Genomic DNA, 16,445 nt, shown 5'->3' with positions numbered 1-16,445 from the left:
TTTTACATTAAGTATGACTGTGTGCTGGCAACACTTAGGTACTCGGGCGAGTTTCACAAGAATAATAACATTAATACGTCCAAGACCGACTTCGGCCACGGCGGCTGTTCTCATATAAGGAGATCAGCCAGTCGCGCAGGACATATTATAATGCACGAGCATTTGCGTAGACACAGGTGCACTCACTATTCCTTCACTCTCATAGCGCGATGGGACAGCAATCCGACACCACCGGAGAGAGATCAGGCGCAGGACCGACATTTACGTGCTCTCCGATGCACGGGTGTATCAATCACCAACTTTAATCCACAAAGCAAAGCGATTTCGGCCCGATGCGGGAATCGAACCCAAGACCTCGTGCACAGCAGCCGCGCTTGCGACAACTAGATATAATAATAGTAATTAACAAATAAGCATTCGTACATTAATTGTAGTATATTACAGAATTATAGACAAGGCTGTGCTTAATAAGAAAGCTACGCTTTAATATTATTGTTCTAAACTCATTTATCAAACATTAATTTATCGCAAGAACATTTCTAAGTAAAAAGTTTTGTTTGTAGTGAAAATTAAATCTATTAACCGTTTTCCCGCGGTTTCATTTCGCGTTCCGGGGAAATTACTGCCCGTACCGGGATAAAATATAGCCTATGTTACTCGGGAAGACTGTAGCTTTCCAACAGTGAAAGAATTTTTAAATCGGTTCCATAGTTTCGGAGCCTGTATCATACAAACAAATATATGATAAGTGTATCTTTTAAGCTCCATTTACGACTAAAATATTAAGCATTAATATAAATAAGTTATTCATTAATATACATTTTGGATGGTAACAGTATTAGACAACATACATTTTATATGTTTTAAACATAGTTTAATTTTTATATTTATAAAGAAGTATATTTCGATAAACAATACTTATTGTATTAATTTATTAACTAGTTTTAGACGAGCATTCAGGCTATATGATTATTTTTAATAGTGATATAGTTTCTGGAATCAGTTCAGTAGTATAAGGGTGATTTGCACCATTTAACTAGAACGATAACCAAACCATAACCAGCCGTAGGTATACTTGCCGCCCATTGGTCACATCGGCGATTTGACAACTGAAAATGGTTCGGCTATCGTTATAGTTAAATGGTGCTCAGTAAGGTTATGAAATACAAACTTAGAGTATATTGGTCTTACTACAAAAACTTGAACATGCGTCGAACACTTGTCTAAAAAAGTGTGGCTGCAAAATGGACCTTATTTCAACGTCATAATCTGATTTTTTTTAGACAAGTGTTAAACTGACGTTTAAAAGTTTCTGTGGTACGACGGTATTTCTTTAAAGATGATGATAGCATAACTGATATAAAAATATAGATTTTTTGCTGCAAATGTTAATGGTTATTATATTGTGCGTGAAGAATATACCACCAGGATACATTATATAAATCAATAATATAATAGTTTCAGCGGAATTACAAAAAAAAACAGTAAATTTAAACTGTTTACAATACAATACATATTATATTATGCGAAACAAGTAACTAGCAAAAAAACAACAATTATAACTTCTTTTAACAGTTAATATTCTAACTTCATACAATTGACATGAAAATTTATTTACACGTTAAATCGGGTTTCTGATCCATCTGCTAGCATGAGAGTGACTGTCCTGGAGTTGGTCCAAACGAGCCTCGCTAATCGAGCGGGGTTTAAACGAGCCACATCGGCCATTGGAGCGGTGCTGTAGCATTTCACACAACGAGTTTGTGCTGCGCCTAGGCCGAACATACCTGGAATTGAAGAATGTGGTAAGAATTTGTAATACAGGATTATGGAGAGGACTATATGATGATGAGGTGGACTACATAAGTATAAGGTAGACTACATGGTGATGAGGTGGACTACATGTTTATAAGGTGGCCTACAAGATAATGAGGTAGACTATAAACTATTAAAAACGACTACTAGACAATAAAGAGTACTATAAAATGATGAAATAGTACTATATAATGCTGAGGTTGTCTACAGAATCATAAGATGAACTACATAATGATAAAAAACCGGCCAAGTGCGAGTCGGAATCGTGCACGAGGGTCTCCGTACCATTATTTAGAAAATGAGCATAAAAACACGTTTGTTGTATGGGAGCCCCCCAAAATATTTATTTTATTCTAGTTTTCAGTATTTGTTGTTTACGCGGCAACATCATCTGTGAAAATTTCAACTCTCTATTACGGTTCATGAGATACGGCCTGGTGACAGACGGACGGACGGACAGAGGAGCGAAAACAATAGGGTTCCCGTTTTACCCTTAGGGTACGGAACCCTAAAAAAGACTACTCGATGATAAAGAGCACTACATGGTGATGAGGTGGACCACAAGATGATAAAAAGGACTACTATGTAATAAGGAGAACTAAATGATGATGAAGTAAACTACACGATAATAATAATAGGAATACATGATGAGGAGAACTACGAGTTGATACACTACATAATTATAAAGAGGACTACACGATAATAAAGTGAACTACACAATTATGAATTGAACTACATTAATCTAAGCACTTACCAGCAGTACTCTGCCAGAATGAAAGCCGGTTATCAGCCGTGGCGTACGACACGAGGTAGCGTCCGTCAGGGCTGAAGGCGCAGGCGGTGACTGGACCGGCGTGGGCGGCCAGTGACTGACAGCGTCCGGCACGGAGCTCGTACATCGCTAGCTGGCCTGTGTGGCTGCCCACTGTGGGATAGAACGTAGATTTTAATACAATATTTGTTTAAAAAAGTCGTGGGTGACCTAGTGGGTAAAGAACCAACCCCTCAAGTATTAGTGCGTGGGTTCGATTCCAGGCGCGTACCAATGCAACTTTTCTAAATTCGTATGTACTTTCTAAATATATCTTAAACACCAATGACTGTTTCGGATGGCACGTTAAACTGTAGGTCCCGGCTGTCATTGAACATCCTTGGCAGTCGTTACGGGTAGTCAGAAGCCAATAAGTAACTGGGTTGAGGAGGTCAGATAGCCAGTCGCTATATATGACACACTTTTACTCAGCCGCATCCGTTTAGACTGAAAGCCGACCCCAACATACTTAGGAAGCGGCTAGGCGGCTAATATCAATCATATACAAAAAGGCATACCTGCAATTCTCCTGGTAGCTGGACAGTGAGACACTTGGTTGTATCTACAGATGGCAGGAAATACTTCGTTCAAGCCTTTATTCTTTAAGTGAGACTGGTCCACGCAGTGCAGGATTATGTCCATTACCTGTGAAGGAATAAGGTTCAAATTACCATTTATACTATTATTATAAAGCTGAAGAGTTTGTACACGCCACTTGCAAGTCCGCTGGTCCAATTAAAAAAAAAACATAAGTAGGGTCGAGTTGCATAAATTGGACCGGCTCGTAAATTGTACCACCTCAAAATCTACTAAACTGTAATGTTTAGTTTTAAATTGGTAACACTAAAAAGTACAGTACTACCAAAATGACGCAAACGCTGCCATTTTGGATTCGATAACACAACAGAGTAAATTGTAGTAAACAAAAATATGTTTTGCGGCGTTCTAGTATTATTTTATGGGTGTTTACCTAAGGATTTCTTGTAGCAACGGTAAGTACACTGCAACTGTTATGTATGTTTTTGGAAAGTAGACATATTAGTAACCTTTTTTGAGACTATTGTTTTATGTTTAACATTTCGAGGTTATAATGCCGGCTCATATAAAAATAAAAGTTAGGGTTGCCTAATTTGTACCAGGTGTTATCACACCTGGCACCTACCAATAAAATGTACCGGTAAATTTACGTGTACTAGATTGAAATGTTTTCAGATGTCTGGAGAAGATAAAAAGTATTATAAAAAGACACAAGATTACTTAAAAATTGTTTGAAAAATAAACCGAAAAATAAAAATTTCATTCCAAATACTTTTCCATATTTTTTTTATTAAGTACATAATTAACATTAAAATATATTTGAATTATATTTTTCATAAACATGTTTGTACTTTTAGTTAATAAGAATCACTTTAATCTCATGTAGAATATGAAGTACAATTTAGGAAACCTATGGTACAATTAAGGAAACCGGTTTCCTTAATTGTACTTTTTGAGACTGTTTTAAAAACTTTAATTTTCATATTTATTTTTTAAATTCCTCATTTTCTTTCAATACAAAATTATTGCTAATAGAACAACCTTTTTATTTATAGTAATGTATTCCTTTAAAATAAAGTAGTTTTTGTGATAGCTTATGAAGTTTGTTAACTGGTACAATATAGGCAACTCTCCTATATTACTATAGATAGACGACTATTTATCCGGGCGTGCAAATGCGTCCCACGGGACGCAGGTGAAACCGCTGGCGAAACCTAGTAAAAATGTGAATTTCTAACCAAGTTTCAGTCTAACCAAGGAGTATTAGGTTACCCTGGCAACTGTCCTTGTAAAGCACTGGTACTCAGCTACATCCGGTTAGGCTGGAAGTCGACCTCAACATAGTTGGGAAAATGCTCGGGAGAAGACTATATATTTTTTGCAGTTTTTATATAATTACTATACTGACCTCTACAAGTAACTCAGCAACTTCATTATGCATTCTATCTATGAGCAGTTCGATGCCTCTCAGCACTTCGGCCCGTCCCTTCTGCAGCGCGAGGTATGCGGGGGAGGGCTGCCCCGACTGCGCGGCGGCGGCGCAGCGAGCTACCTCGCGAGCCATTGTTGTTATGAAGGCTGCTGGTCTGGTAAATAAAAATGTAGTTTTTAATTTGTGTCAAGTGGGAAGAAAATGTGGATAAAAAAGTCAGCTTGAAGAATAAAATCTTTGGAACCAGTCACAATATATCCGATCGAGTGTTTTAAAAGTAATTAAAGTAGCAAAATAATAAAAATAGTCAAAAAGATTATTAAAATCCAGAGATGTAGGAGCATGTTTAAGAAATAATTAATAAGGCCCTAGTTTACGGACTACATAAGCGTCAGTTTTACCTAAAATGAATATGTACTTTAAAATTGCACGTGAAAATTCTTAGTAAACAATTGTTATAAGAAAACTGACGTTTGTGTTGTCGGTGGGCTTGGGCCTTAGTATTTAAAATAGAAGTAGCATGATATACTATTAAATGCAGATATTTTACCAAAATAATTGTATGTATGTCATAAAATGTATTTCTTTATTCCAAAAAAAAAAAAACAATATAAATAATTGTCATTTTTACGTCACCTTTTATCTTTTTTTTTATACATCAATACTTATCTAGTTTCTTCCTTAACTTAATACATAAAAAATTGCAACAATACCTGGCAGTAGCGATAAGGGTGAGCGCATGCCTGGCGGTGCGGCACGAGTCGGCTTGCGGAGTGAGCGGCAAGCCGTACGTCATTGAAGGCACCAGTTTATCCGCATCGCAACACATTTCTAGGAGACCTGAAAGATAATAATTGTGATATTATAATGTACAAGCTTTAAAAAAATGACTTTCATAAAATGGTACTTTGCCGTTTAATGTTTGGTATTAAATTAAGTATTTAGCATTCGATATGAGGCGAGGTGTTATCGATCACGGTAATAATATATTATACCTCAAAGTAATACGTTTGATGTTTATGTTTTACTCTGCAAGTTCCTACAATTTAAATGATCCGATGAACTTTTTAATGCAAAATATAATGTAAGTGGGAATATGAAAAACTTACCAAGTTATATCAGTAATTTGAATAACAAATTATTATATGTAGTTTTTACTGGAACCCGACACCTATATCCCAAGAAAAAATGCTAGACAAACTTACCAAGTAAAACATGAGAAACATCCAAATAAGGTTCCCACACAGTGAACCCCCGACCCAGCAGGTCCACCGCGGCGCGCCGCAGCGGCGTGTGCGCGGGCAGGCGCGCGCACGCGGGCGCCAGCAGCAGGTGCGTCAGGGCCAGCGCTGTGAGGCGGCCTAAGTTGTTCGACGAGCTTAGGGTGAAACCTGAAATATCAATTTAACACACATAACTATATAATGAATTCGTCGTGCATCAGAGAGCACGTAAATGTCGGTCCTGCGCCTGATCTCTCTCCGGTGGTGTCGGATTGTCGTCCCATCGCGCGCAGAGAGTGAAGGAATAGGGAGTGCACCTGTGTCCAAGCAAATGCTTGTGCACTATAATATTTCCTGCACAGCTGGCTAATCTCCCGATGGCCGATAATCGGCTAGGAGGACATCATTATCATCATAATGAAGTAACTAATTTAACCATCTTCCAAGGATCGAATATTCAAGAAAATTGGCAGCTCTATGTTGTACTGATGACAATTAAAATAAAATAAAAAAATGTTTTTTATTGGCATAAAAAATAAAATACAATTACAAAGGAAGCCCTGGCTCCTGTGCTAGGTGAGACCTGTGTTACAGGAGCCAGTGTCAATCAACAATTCAGTTGTATATGTACTGTCGAATTGATCTGAAGATGGAGCCGGAAGATAGGAATAGGAACTTTATGACGATGATTATAAGTGTATCTGGACTTCTAAGAAAAGTCTGACCTTTAGAATGTATGTATGCATGTATTTTACCTTCGACTACGGAGCTCTTGCGACTGTCGCCATCTTTCCGTCTCTTATTGCCTGCGGCTCCTGAAACAAAATACATAGTTATGTGATGTCAATTGTAAACAATAACGTTAACTTAACGCTCAAGAGAATGGACATAAAATAAAGATAGTTGTACCAAATAGGTCTAGTTTGGTAGTTCTAGGTAATAAGACAGCTGGTGTCTGAAGTTGGTGGACCCAATAGGAGTTCATTAGGTTCATCATCTGCCTAACCTTTTCCCAACTATGTTGGGGTCGGCTTCCGGTCTAACCGGATGCAGCTGAGTACCAGTGTGCCACATGGAGCGACTGCCTACTCCAATACCCCTTGGTAAGTTTGGTTGACAGACTTTCTGGCTTCTGAGTACCCATAACGACTACCACAGACACAAGACATTCAAATGACAGCCGGGACCCACTAGTCTTAACTTTTTATACTGACTGATATAAATATGAAATGAAATTTATTTACGTTATAATATGGTCGATACAATAAAAAATACGGGTCGTTACGGGTAGTCAGAAGCCAGTAAGTCTGACACCAGTCTAACCAAGTGGGTTGCCCGGGTAACTGGGTTGAGGAGGTCAGATAGAGCAGTCGCTCCTTGTAAAGCACTGGTACTCAGCTGCACCCGGTTAGACTGGAAGCCGACCCCAACATAGTTGAGAAAAGGGCTCGGAGGATGATGATGGTAGAAAATACAACTAATATTTACCTTCGCTAGTAATATCCTGTCCGAACTCGGCGCCTATGACTCCCAGCAGGACTACAGCGGTAGTCTGCTTGCGCTTGAGTTCAGCTAACGACGACGGCTTGCGGATAATCTCTTCTTCTTCTTCTTCAAATTCTTCTTCTTGCTGTTAGAGAAATAGGATATTAAATAAAGGGTTTTTTAGCTGATTTCATGAATGATTTTAAGTGAGCATTTTATCTGAGACAAGTTAGAAACAAGCTTTTAATATTCTATTACTATAATAATTATAATATCTCAATTTCTTGGGACCCAGAGAGAGTTTATGTTGCCTTTATTTTTAGACAAAAACTAACCAGTAACGATTTGCTTTACGGTGTTGTGCACCATTTAACTATAATTATAACCAAACTATTTTCAGATGCCAAACCACCGATGTGACCAATGGGCGGCAAGTATACGGCTGATTATCGTTATAGTTAAATTGTGAAACTCACCCTTAGTGTGTTGTATTAAAGTGGCATGGTAGATATCATTTGTCACCAATTTAATTATTTTTCTAAATACTTACTCTGTATGAAAATCTATCTGTCTTTTATAATGATTTTATTCTATACCCCTATCCATTACCTACATTATGGAAATTCAATTGTATAGAAATCTTCAAACAACACTTACAACTTGTTGCACCTTCTCAGCGGGTTCCTTGTGTGCTGCGTGCGGGTTGATACTCTCTGTGTGTGTATATAGAGGCAGGAATTGCGCCCAGTTGTCCACCAGCGTCTTACGCCCTTTCGGACCTAGGCTGTTAAAGGATAGAGTGGGAAATATTTAGTGATTTTGGTAGAAATAGTGGAATAGTTGCATTTAAAATTGATTTCTTTGAACACAAGTCATTTTCAACTCCAGAACTTTATACCGCAGCGGGATAAAATATAGCATTTTTCACTCAGAGATTGATGTTTATTATGAGAGCCTTTATTTACAAACAAAAAATGGAAGTCTGAAAACCAGTCGTACCAAAGCGTTGAGGGTTGCCCAGCTAACTGTGATGAGGAGGTTAGATAAGCAGTTGCTCCATGTAAAACATTGGTTATCAGTTGTACCCATTTAGAATAGAAGTTACTTTTATTACAAAACTATAATATTTCGAGAATTCCTAACATATTTCTTTTCAACATTTAGATCAGTGCCCAAACATGGAAAAAAGTATCGTATATTTAAGCTCAAAAGGTGGTAAACTATATTTAATATTCTCTTACCGTCCTAATTCAGCGAGTAGCAGCGCCTGCGACGCCTCTCTGACTTCCAAGCAGTGATGTTGCCAGCGACGGGCCAGCATCTCCACTTGAGGACGCTTGAAGCTTTTTGCTCCTGAAAAATAAATAATATGGAATTTAGTTAGAAATGTAGATTTATTTTTTCGTGATACTTCGAAAAATTAATGTTACATTAGATTAGGTGTAATTAATAAAAGGACAGAAATCCTGATAAAGATGTCTCCCCACAATTAGGGACGAAACAGGAGTGTGTTTTGTTAGACGTCAAAAAAAAAAACGATGAAAAAAAAAAAATACGAGAACACGGGATACATACCTCTCATCCGTGCGGAGCCCCGGAAGGTTACCTAAATACTACTTCTGACATGCAGAAAGTCGCTTAAAAGCGTCACTATTTCACCTCATCATTGTGATCGGTTCAGCATGTTTTCTTCTTCCGTACTCTTCTATCTGCCGTCATCTCACAAGTAATCGTTGCTATTTCACCTATATAACTCAAAATTTTCCTAAGGGTTTTATAAACACACCTTACCGTAAGACCCACATTTTGGAAATTTGCAACTAGCTTGACGTTACTTAAGCACCTGTTAGGTCTATATGAAATAAAACCCTTTGACTTTGACTCACCAGCGGCAACCACCTTATCCGGCAGTAGAACACAGTGCAAGGTAGCCAGGAGTGACCAGCCCTGCTTGATGTGAGCTTGCTGGGCGGCCAGTTGCTCCTCCCTCTCCTCATCAGCCGCCCATGATGAGGAACTCCTGGTTGACGGTCTGGGGACAAGAGGAGTGAGCGTCCCGGGTGGGTAGATTATAGGTGTGGTGTAGAATGATTGATATGATCGTTTTACTATAGAAGATTTTTTGAAAAAGAATAAAATTTTGGTAACTAATAATGGTAGCCAGATGGACACATGGTTGGCCACGGGGACTGTGCTCTCTAGAAGATCAGTCAGCAGACAGGAGTGCACGAGCATTTGCGCAAACGCAGGTACACTCCCTATTCCTTTATTCTCATACCCCGAGGGGACAGCAATCCGACACGACTGGAGAGAGTTTACACATGTGCTTTCCGATGCACGGGTGTATTAATCACCAACTTCCAGAGTCCAGGCTGCTGACCCTACGGGAATCGCATCATCACCCATGCACAGCAGTCGCCTTATGCGACTACTAGACCAAAACAAAAACCATTAAAAGGGTTATATTGACTGACTTAAAAGTCCCTAAAAATAACTCGTATTTTATGTATAGTACACATAGTAATACATAACATATTTTAATTGGTGTACATAATAAAGAGTATATCTATCTATCTATGTATGAATCATCATCACCTGTGCAGTCTCCTGATAACCTCCTGCTCAGGCACGAAGCTGGCGTTACTCATGGACATCAGCGTGTTGGCCAGAGCCACGATGGAGAGGAGATGGTTGGTAGTCAACGTTGTGCTGAGCTCCCAGTGGAGCTTCGAGGAGAACAGTCTGAAATACAGAGAACTTGTATTGTAATGTCATCATCCTCCGAGCCGTTTTCCCAACGATGTCGGGGTCAGCTTCCAGTCTAACCGGATTCAGCTGAGTACCAGAGCTTTGCAAAGAAGCAACTGCCTATCTGACCTCCTCAACCCCAACGCGGGCAACTCGATACCCCTTGGTTAGACTGGCGTCAGACTTACTGGCTTCTGACTACCCGTAACGATTGCTAAGGATGTTAAATGACAGTTGGTATTGTATCGTATGGTATTGCTAAAGTATCATGGATATCAGCGTGTTGGCGAGAGCCACGATGGAGAGGAGATGGTTGGTTGTTAGAGTTGTGCTTAACTCCCAGTGAAGCTTCGAGGAGAACAGTCTGGAAGAAACAGAATGGGTCGAACTTTTATGACGTAAAGCAACGCTTGCAAGTGCATATTATGTAATTCTACACAATGGGCATTGTTACTGAATAAATAAATGATGAATGATGATGATGCTTGTCGCAGTAGGTGGATCGGCAGCTGGCTATGTTGTCTTGGAATTTCGGAATTGGTGGGTTCCGGCTATCATTTCGTAAGGGATAGTTAGAAGCTCGAATGTATGACAACCATTCTTAGGAAAGGCTATCGGGTTGCTCCGGTAGCTGGGTAGATAAGATTGAATAAGCAGTCGATCCGTGTAACAATAATACTCAGCTGCATAAGTTTCGACTGGAAGCCAATCAAAATATAGTTGGTAAATGGCTAGATAATGGTATTAAATCCATACCTCTCAAGCTAATCCATCACCCGCTGATACCTAAAAATGCTTTCTACACAGCGGCTCTCGCAATATTCCTAGAAGTCATAAAGTTCTGATTTACACTGTAGATCCATCTGTAGATGGAAACGTGGAGATGGAGTGTAGTCCATAATATGTATATGTACGTCTACGATTTTGTAAATATGTATAGTTCAGTAAAGTTCAGTTATTCTGAAAACCTCGCCTCTTTCAATCAGTTAAGTAAGAAAGATTACTTCCATCTCCCACATACCTAGTCAACTTCTCCTGGCGCACCAGCTCAGGTGGTAGATCAGAAGTGATGAGGAGAGGGTCATCGGGAGCGGACGCACAGGCTGCAGACCAGCTGCCGAGCCACGTGGGGAGCTGGACAGCCATGTGGCCGTGACGGGATACCACGCCGAAGCATACTGGGACCTGGGGAAAAATGTTGAAATTTTTGCAGGGAATGGTTCGTTGATTTAATAAGGGAAGTTATTCTTCAAATAGTGATACTTCAATACCTATACATTTTTGCAGGGAATGGTTCATTAATTAAAAAAGGGACCTATTCTTTAAATAATGATAAAATTTTGGAGTCTTATTGCATAGAATCTTGAGATACTCAGTTTTTAGTCTAGTTATTTTCTGGAGTGCGGAGAAACGGAAAAATATAAACCAATAGCAATCCATGTGGATGTTTGTTCCTCATTCATGCAAAAACTGCTGGATTTATGAAACTTCGCAGTAATGTAGCTTATATGTAGTGTAGCTTGTATGTATGTAATAAACATATCCTCCTTTTTATCCGGTTGCAGTAAGTAATTTCCTCGGAAATCGGGTGTAACCGCTGGCAGACCCCACATGGCTAATATTTCTCAGTTTCTCCGTACCACAGTCTCTCCCCGCTTCTGCAGACAGTTAGCCTAACCCCGAGGTATTATAACAGCTGAATCACCACTTACCATAGGCCTCAACAATCCCAGTTTGGACTCACAGACCCTATCAAGATCTGGGTCCAATCCCCACGCGTGCAGCAAGGATATCAGGATCTGAGCTATCTCCATGGTATGCGGTGGCTCTGCCAAAGACATGTCTCTTGGTCTCTGGCGTTTGGCTTGAGTGGCTTCATCTGAAATAAAGAAGGACGACGTTTAGTTGAAATTTTCTGGAATCTTCATTTATTATGCTGGTTCATCATCATCATCATCTCAGCCATAGGACGTCCACTGCTGATCATAGGCCTCCCCCTTAGATCTCCACAGGTACCAGTTGGAAGCGACCTGCATCCAGCGTCTTCCGGCGCCTTTATAAGGACGTCTGTCCACCTTATTGGTGGACGTCCTACGCTGCGCTTGCTAGTCTAGCCATCTGCTCTGCGAGCAATATGGCCTGCCCATTGCCATTTCAACTTACGCTTATGCTGGTTAATAACTTAGAAAGCAGCCCGGAGTCTTGTAGTTGGTGATTGCTACACCCGTGCATCGGAGAGCACGTTAATGTCGGTCCTGCGCCTGATATCTCTCCGGTGGTGTCGGATTGCCGTCCCATCGGGCTATGAGTGTGAAGGAATAGTGAGTGCACCTCTGTCTGTGTAAATGCTTGTGGACTATAATATGTCCTGCGGAGCTGGTTGATGTCCTTACAGTGAAGATTTTTATAGTCGTTATGGGTAGTCAGAAGCCTGAAAGTCTGACAACCAGTCTTACCAGAGTGTACCGTGTTGCTCAGGTTACTGGGTTGAGTTGGTCTGCTGCATCTAGTTAGTATTGAAGAAGATGTTGGGAGTTAACTAGTTACTAGATAAATGAGTTTCTTTGAATCGGCATAAGTTATATTTTTAGACAAGCGGCATGCATATTAATTATAAATTATTTATAATTATTAAAGTAACTAAATACTAACCGTCACGCTCAGTAGAACGGTGTCAAATTATATGTAGTTACAGAACTTTGTATGACATTGCGTATTTTTTTGAAACGAGCAAATAAATAATTTGATAAACACTATTTTAATCGACTTAAAAAAATTGGTTCTCAGTTTGACCTACATATATGTGTATGTAGATACATACCTACGATAATGCGCGATTCTTGCGCGTTTGGTTTTCAGCGTAGTAGTACCGTTTTAGGTATATTATCGAAGTCAGTTTAATTATTATTTTAAAGTTTTTTTAACATAATATCGTAAACTTTTGTTTCAATATATTGAATAGTAATTACGCTAAAATCCAACAGTATCTGGGGGTCATATCTATGCAATATCACATACTTAGAATGTCGTAATCACCGAAGAATGTAAGTCATTTAACTTAATAGCGTTTAATAGAGCTATCGGATACCGATCTTGCTATAGTATGCATTCGAGAAATGAGGAAAATTGATTAATTGGTTTGATGTAAATTATTTAGACACTATAAAATCCAAACTATAGTTTTATTACGCATTCACAAGTTCACTCCCATATACCAATCGCGTATGAAATCTATACTAATATTATAAAGAGCAACAATTTTACCTATGTTTGTTTGCAATGGATAAACTTAAAAACTACTGGATCGATTTTAAAAATTCTTTCACTGTTGGAAAGCTACACTCTTATTACTACAGTATTTTATCCCGGTATGGGCAGTAGTTCGGGTATATAGTTAATTGGTTTCATCTTTTTTCCCAAGAGACATAACTAACTTTGAATGAAGACATAGGTAACTGAGATTTTCACCCGCATCCCGAGGGAACTGCTTCCCGCCTTTGCCTTGGCTTTAGCCGCTAATCGGGTAAAAAGGAGCCTATGTCTTTTTTCAGGCCCTACTAGTCTACCTCTGTACTTACCAAACTCCAATAAAGTCGTTACAGTATTTTTTCAGACAGGATCCCTGCAAGAGAAGTACAAATAGATCTAAAGCCACGGGCGCTTAACCGCAAGGCATTTTAGCTACACAATATAATATCAAGTAAAATCTGCATGTACTATACATTTCCGCAATAAGTCGACATGACTAGAGTGTCACAACTCGGACTCGAAGTAGTACTCCGTGATTCCTATGGCGCAATGTCTAATGGCTGCTATGTGGATAAAGTGTATATTACTTGAGTTGTATTTACTTAGATCATAAATCTTTAGATACAATGTTAATGATTATTTCACAGATAATCGTAGGTGGCAGCTTTGAAGTAGACGAAATATATATTTAGTAGAGTAGCAGAGTAGTCGTGGTATTCTAGTGGGTAAAGAACCAACCTCTCAAGTATGAGTGTGTAGGTTCGATTCCGGTCAGGCAAGTACCAATGCAACTTTTCGAAGTTTGTATGTAGGTTCTTTCTGAGTATATCTTAGGCACCAATGACTGTGTTTCGGAAGGCACGTTAAACTGTAGGTCCCGACTGTGATTGAACATCCTTGGCAGTCGTTAGGTGTAATCAGACGCCAGTAAGTCAGACACCAGCCTTACCAAGGGATATTGGGTTGCCTGCGTAACTGGGTTGAGGAGGTCAGATAGGCGGTCGTTCATTGTGGGACACTGGGTACTCAGCTGGATTCGGTTAGACTCCGACTGGAAGCTGGCTGACCCCAACTTAGTTGGGAAAAGGGCTAGACAGATGATGATGTAATGGTGGGATCGAAAACCGAATCGGTTATTACGCATTTTCTAATTAAGTTGCGGAAGTTACTGTCAGAATAAATTAATTAACGGAACAACTTAGGTACCTTATTATATGGACTTTACGTTAATTTAATTATCACGCACAAAACATAAATAAACAAGGAAGTGAGACTTCCGTAGAGAATTAATTTTAGTTATAATTTGATGGGTTATTTTTAATTTATGGTGTAAGATGAGTATTTGAAGGTTACATAGAACGTGGTTCTTAAAAAATAACATCCGAATTGAGCATCTCCTTCTTTTTTGGGAAGTTGTAAAAAATTACAAATGTAACTATAATTGACCTGTTAGCTTCCGCTAGCGGTTTTCTACTATTTCGCACAACCTATACCCTTCCTCGATAAGTGCTATCTAACACCAAATATTTTGATATTGTAAGTTTCATAATCAAATCAAATCAAAAACCTTTATTTTAAGGCTGCATTGGCCCATAGATATATACCTTAAAGACTAACATACATATTCTTTTATGCTTACAAAATGGTTAGTATATAAAAACTTAAAACTATGTTGGCACTACTAGTGCATAGAGCACTATGTCACTGTGCGGTCCTGTGGCACTTGTCCCCGGAAGCGACGGAACACGCCCTGTGGCCAGAAGTTCTCGTCCAACACGAGATAAGATCCAATAAGATTCCAGTTTTTATTGTTACATTACTGTCAAGTTTCGTCAAAATTCATTCAGTAAGTCTAGCGTGAAAGAGTGACCCTTAAAAACCTTCGCATTTATTACGTCAGTAACGAACACTTCACAATTAAATACTTATCTCATGTTCATTAGCTTAGTTCAAAAAGTCGTGATTCAACGCCTTTCAATGTACTATTGATTACAACAATAGATAGATGTAAGGCGCAATGAAGGCTAGCCATTGCCTTAGGCTGGGTCACTTTAGTAAAGAAATAGCAGAAATACTACTCAGTGTATAATCAGGACTAGCTTTTTCTTGCGGTTTCAGCCATGGCCCGGGCAATCCCAGGAACTAGTTCTAGTAAAATATAGTCCACTAAGCTGTACCCTTAGGTTCCATTCGCACCCCGGGAGAACTTCCTGCAAACGGGTAAAAAGTAGCATGTTATTCGTCAGACTTTCGACTGTCTGGGCAACAAGATCTTGGTAAACAAAGGTCTACAGCAGGAACATAATGGATTTTAGTCAGTGAAAGTCTGACCCTATCTCCTACTGCACCTTGAGCGGGAGGTCCAAACGGTTCGGTAGTTTCGGCATGAAAGCACGACAAACAGACAGAGTAACTATATCGCATGCATATATGATGTGAATCTGCAACCACTGGTGCTTCAACCAATTGGCCACTCCGACTTGGAGAAAAAGCATTGTTATTTGATGTTAGACCTTCGTCCTAAGAACCTGGGTTATGCCTAGACACAATCCAGCTTGTCTAGCTCTGCGGTCTGCCTGCATAAACGTTATGTCACGGTGTATATTTAACTCAATAATGGATGTTGTTGATTGAGAAATATCTAGGTTTATTTCAAGGTATACACCTAAAACAAAAGAGGCGAGATTAAACCTTAAAAACATGTAGAATAATCTATACCATACCAATCTTATAAACCTGAAGAGAACCTAAAAAGTCCAGGCTATAATATAATTAGTATCCATAGCAATAGTAGTTCTCACAGGACGCGGGTGACACAGCTAAAAGAAGCTTGTTCCCTTTATAGGTTTTATTGTTCCTTTTATAATTCAATACGCAGAAACAAATCGAAAATCGTTTTGAGAGAGACTAAACATTGATTTGTAACAACGAAACTAGAATATAAGTATGTATGTAGGTAGGTAAGTATGTAATTAGAAAAAAAAACTACTTTCGACATTTTGAGGTCACAAATAATTTTGAAAGTGTTTAATTTGGCATTGTAATACAAAGCTAAAGGCATTATATTTGCAATAGTTTAATGCGAATATAATTATTTAATTTAATTCAATTATAACTACGAGCAATGAATGAGCAAAGTCCAGAA

The 16,445-nt window shown here is 39.0% G+C and overlaps 1 protein-coding gene across 8 annotated transcripts in view; it reads right to left on the bottom strand.

The window, feature by feature from the left end:
• Positions 1-1,193: 1,193 nt before the first annotated feature.
• LOC124643497 (WD repeat-containing protein 7) overlaps positions 1,194-16,445 on the bottom strand; it is a 130,718-nt gene continuing 115,466 nt past the window's right edge. For 3 of the 8 annotated variants that reach the window (XM_047182490.1, XM_047182491.1, XM_047182498.1), the window contains 14 exons: positions 11,764-11,930; positions 11,073-11,236; positions 9,899-10,045; positions 9,190-9,335; positions 8,545-8,656; positions 7,961-8,087; positions 7,307-7,448; positions 6,574-6,633; positions 5,801-5,986; positions 5,309-5,435; positions 4,572-4,749; positions 3,145-3,271; positions 2,570-2,740; positions 1,195-1,787 (listed from right to left, as the gene is read on the bottom strand). In XM_047182490.1, coding sequence (XP_047038446.1) covers positions 1,615-1,787; positions 2,570-2,740; positions 3,145-3,271; positions 4,572-4,749; positions 5,309-5,435; positions 5,801-5,986; positions 6,574-6,633; positions 7,307-7,448; positions 7,961-8,087; positions 8,545-8,656; positions 9,190-9,335; positions 9,899-10,045; positions 11,073-11,236; positions 11,764-11,930 — 2,027 coding nt within the window. In that variant the 3' untranslated portion in view covers positions 1,195-1,614. Of the gene's footprint in view, positions 1,788-2,569; positions 2,741-3,144; positions 3,272-4,571; positions 4,750-5,308; positions 5,436-5,800; positions 5,987-6,573; positions 6,634-7,306; positions 7,449-7,960; positions 8,088-8,544; positions 8,657-9,189; positions 9,336-9,898; positions 10,046-10,372; positions 10,416-11,072; positions 11,237-11,763; positions 11,931-16,445 lie in introns of all 8 variants that reach the window. The other 5 variants (XM_047182494.1, XM_047182492.1, XM_047182497.1 and 2 more) reach the window with 5 other exon arrangements.

Source organism: Helicoverpa zea, chromosome 27 (assembly GCF_022581195.2).
Source record: "Helicoverpa zea isolate HzStark_Cry1AcR chromosome 27, ilHelZeax1.1, whole genome shotgun sequence".
Lineage (NCBI taxonomy): Eukaryota > Metazoa > Arthropoda > Insecta > Lepidoptera > Noctuidae > Helicoverpa > Helicoverpa zea.
This window is presented reverse-complemented; position numbering and strand designations above follow the sequence as displayed.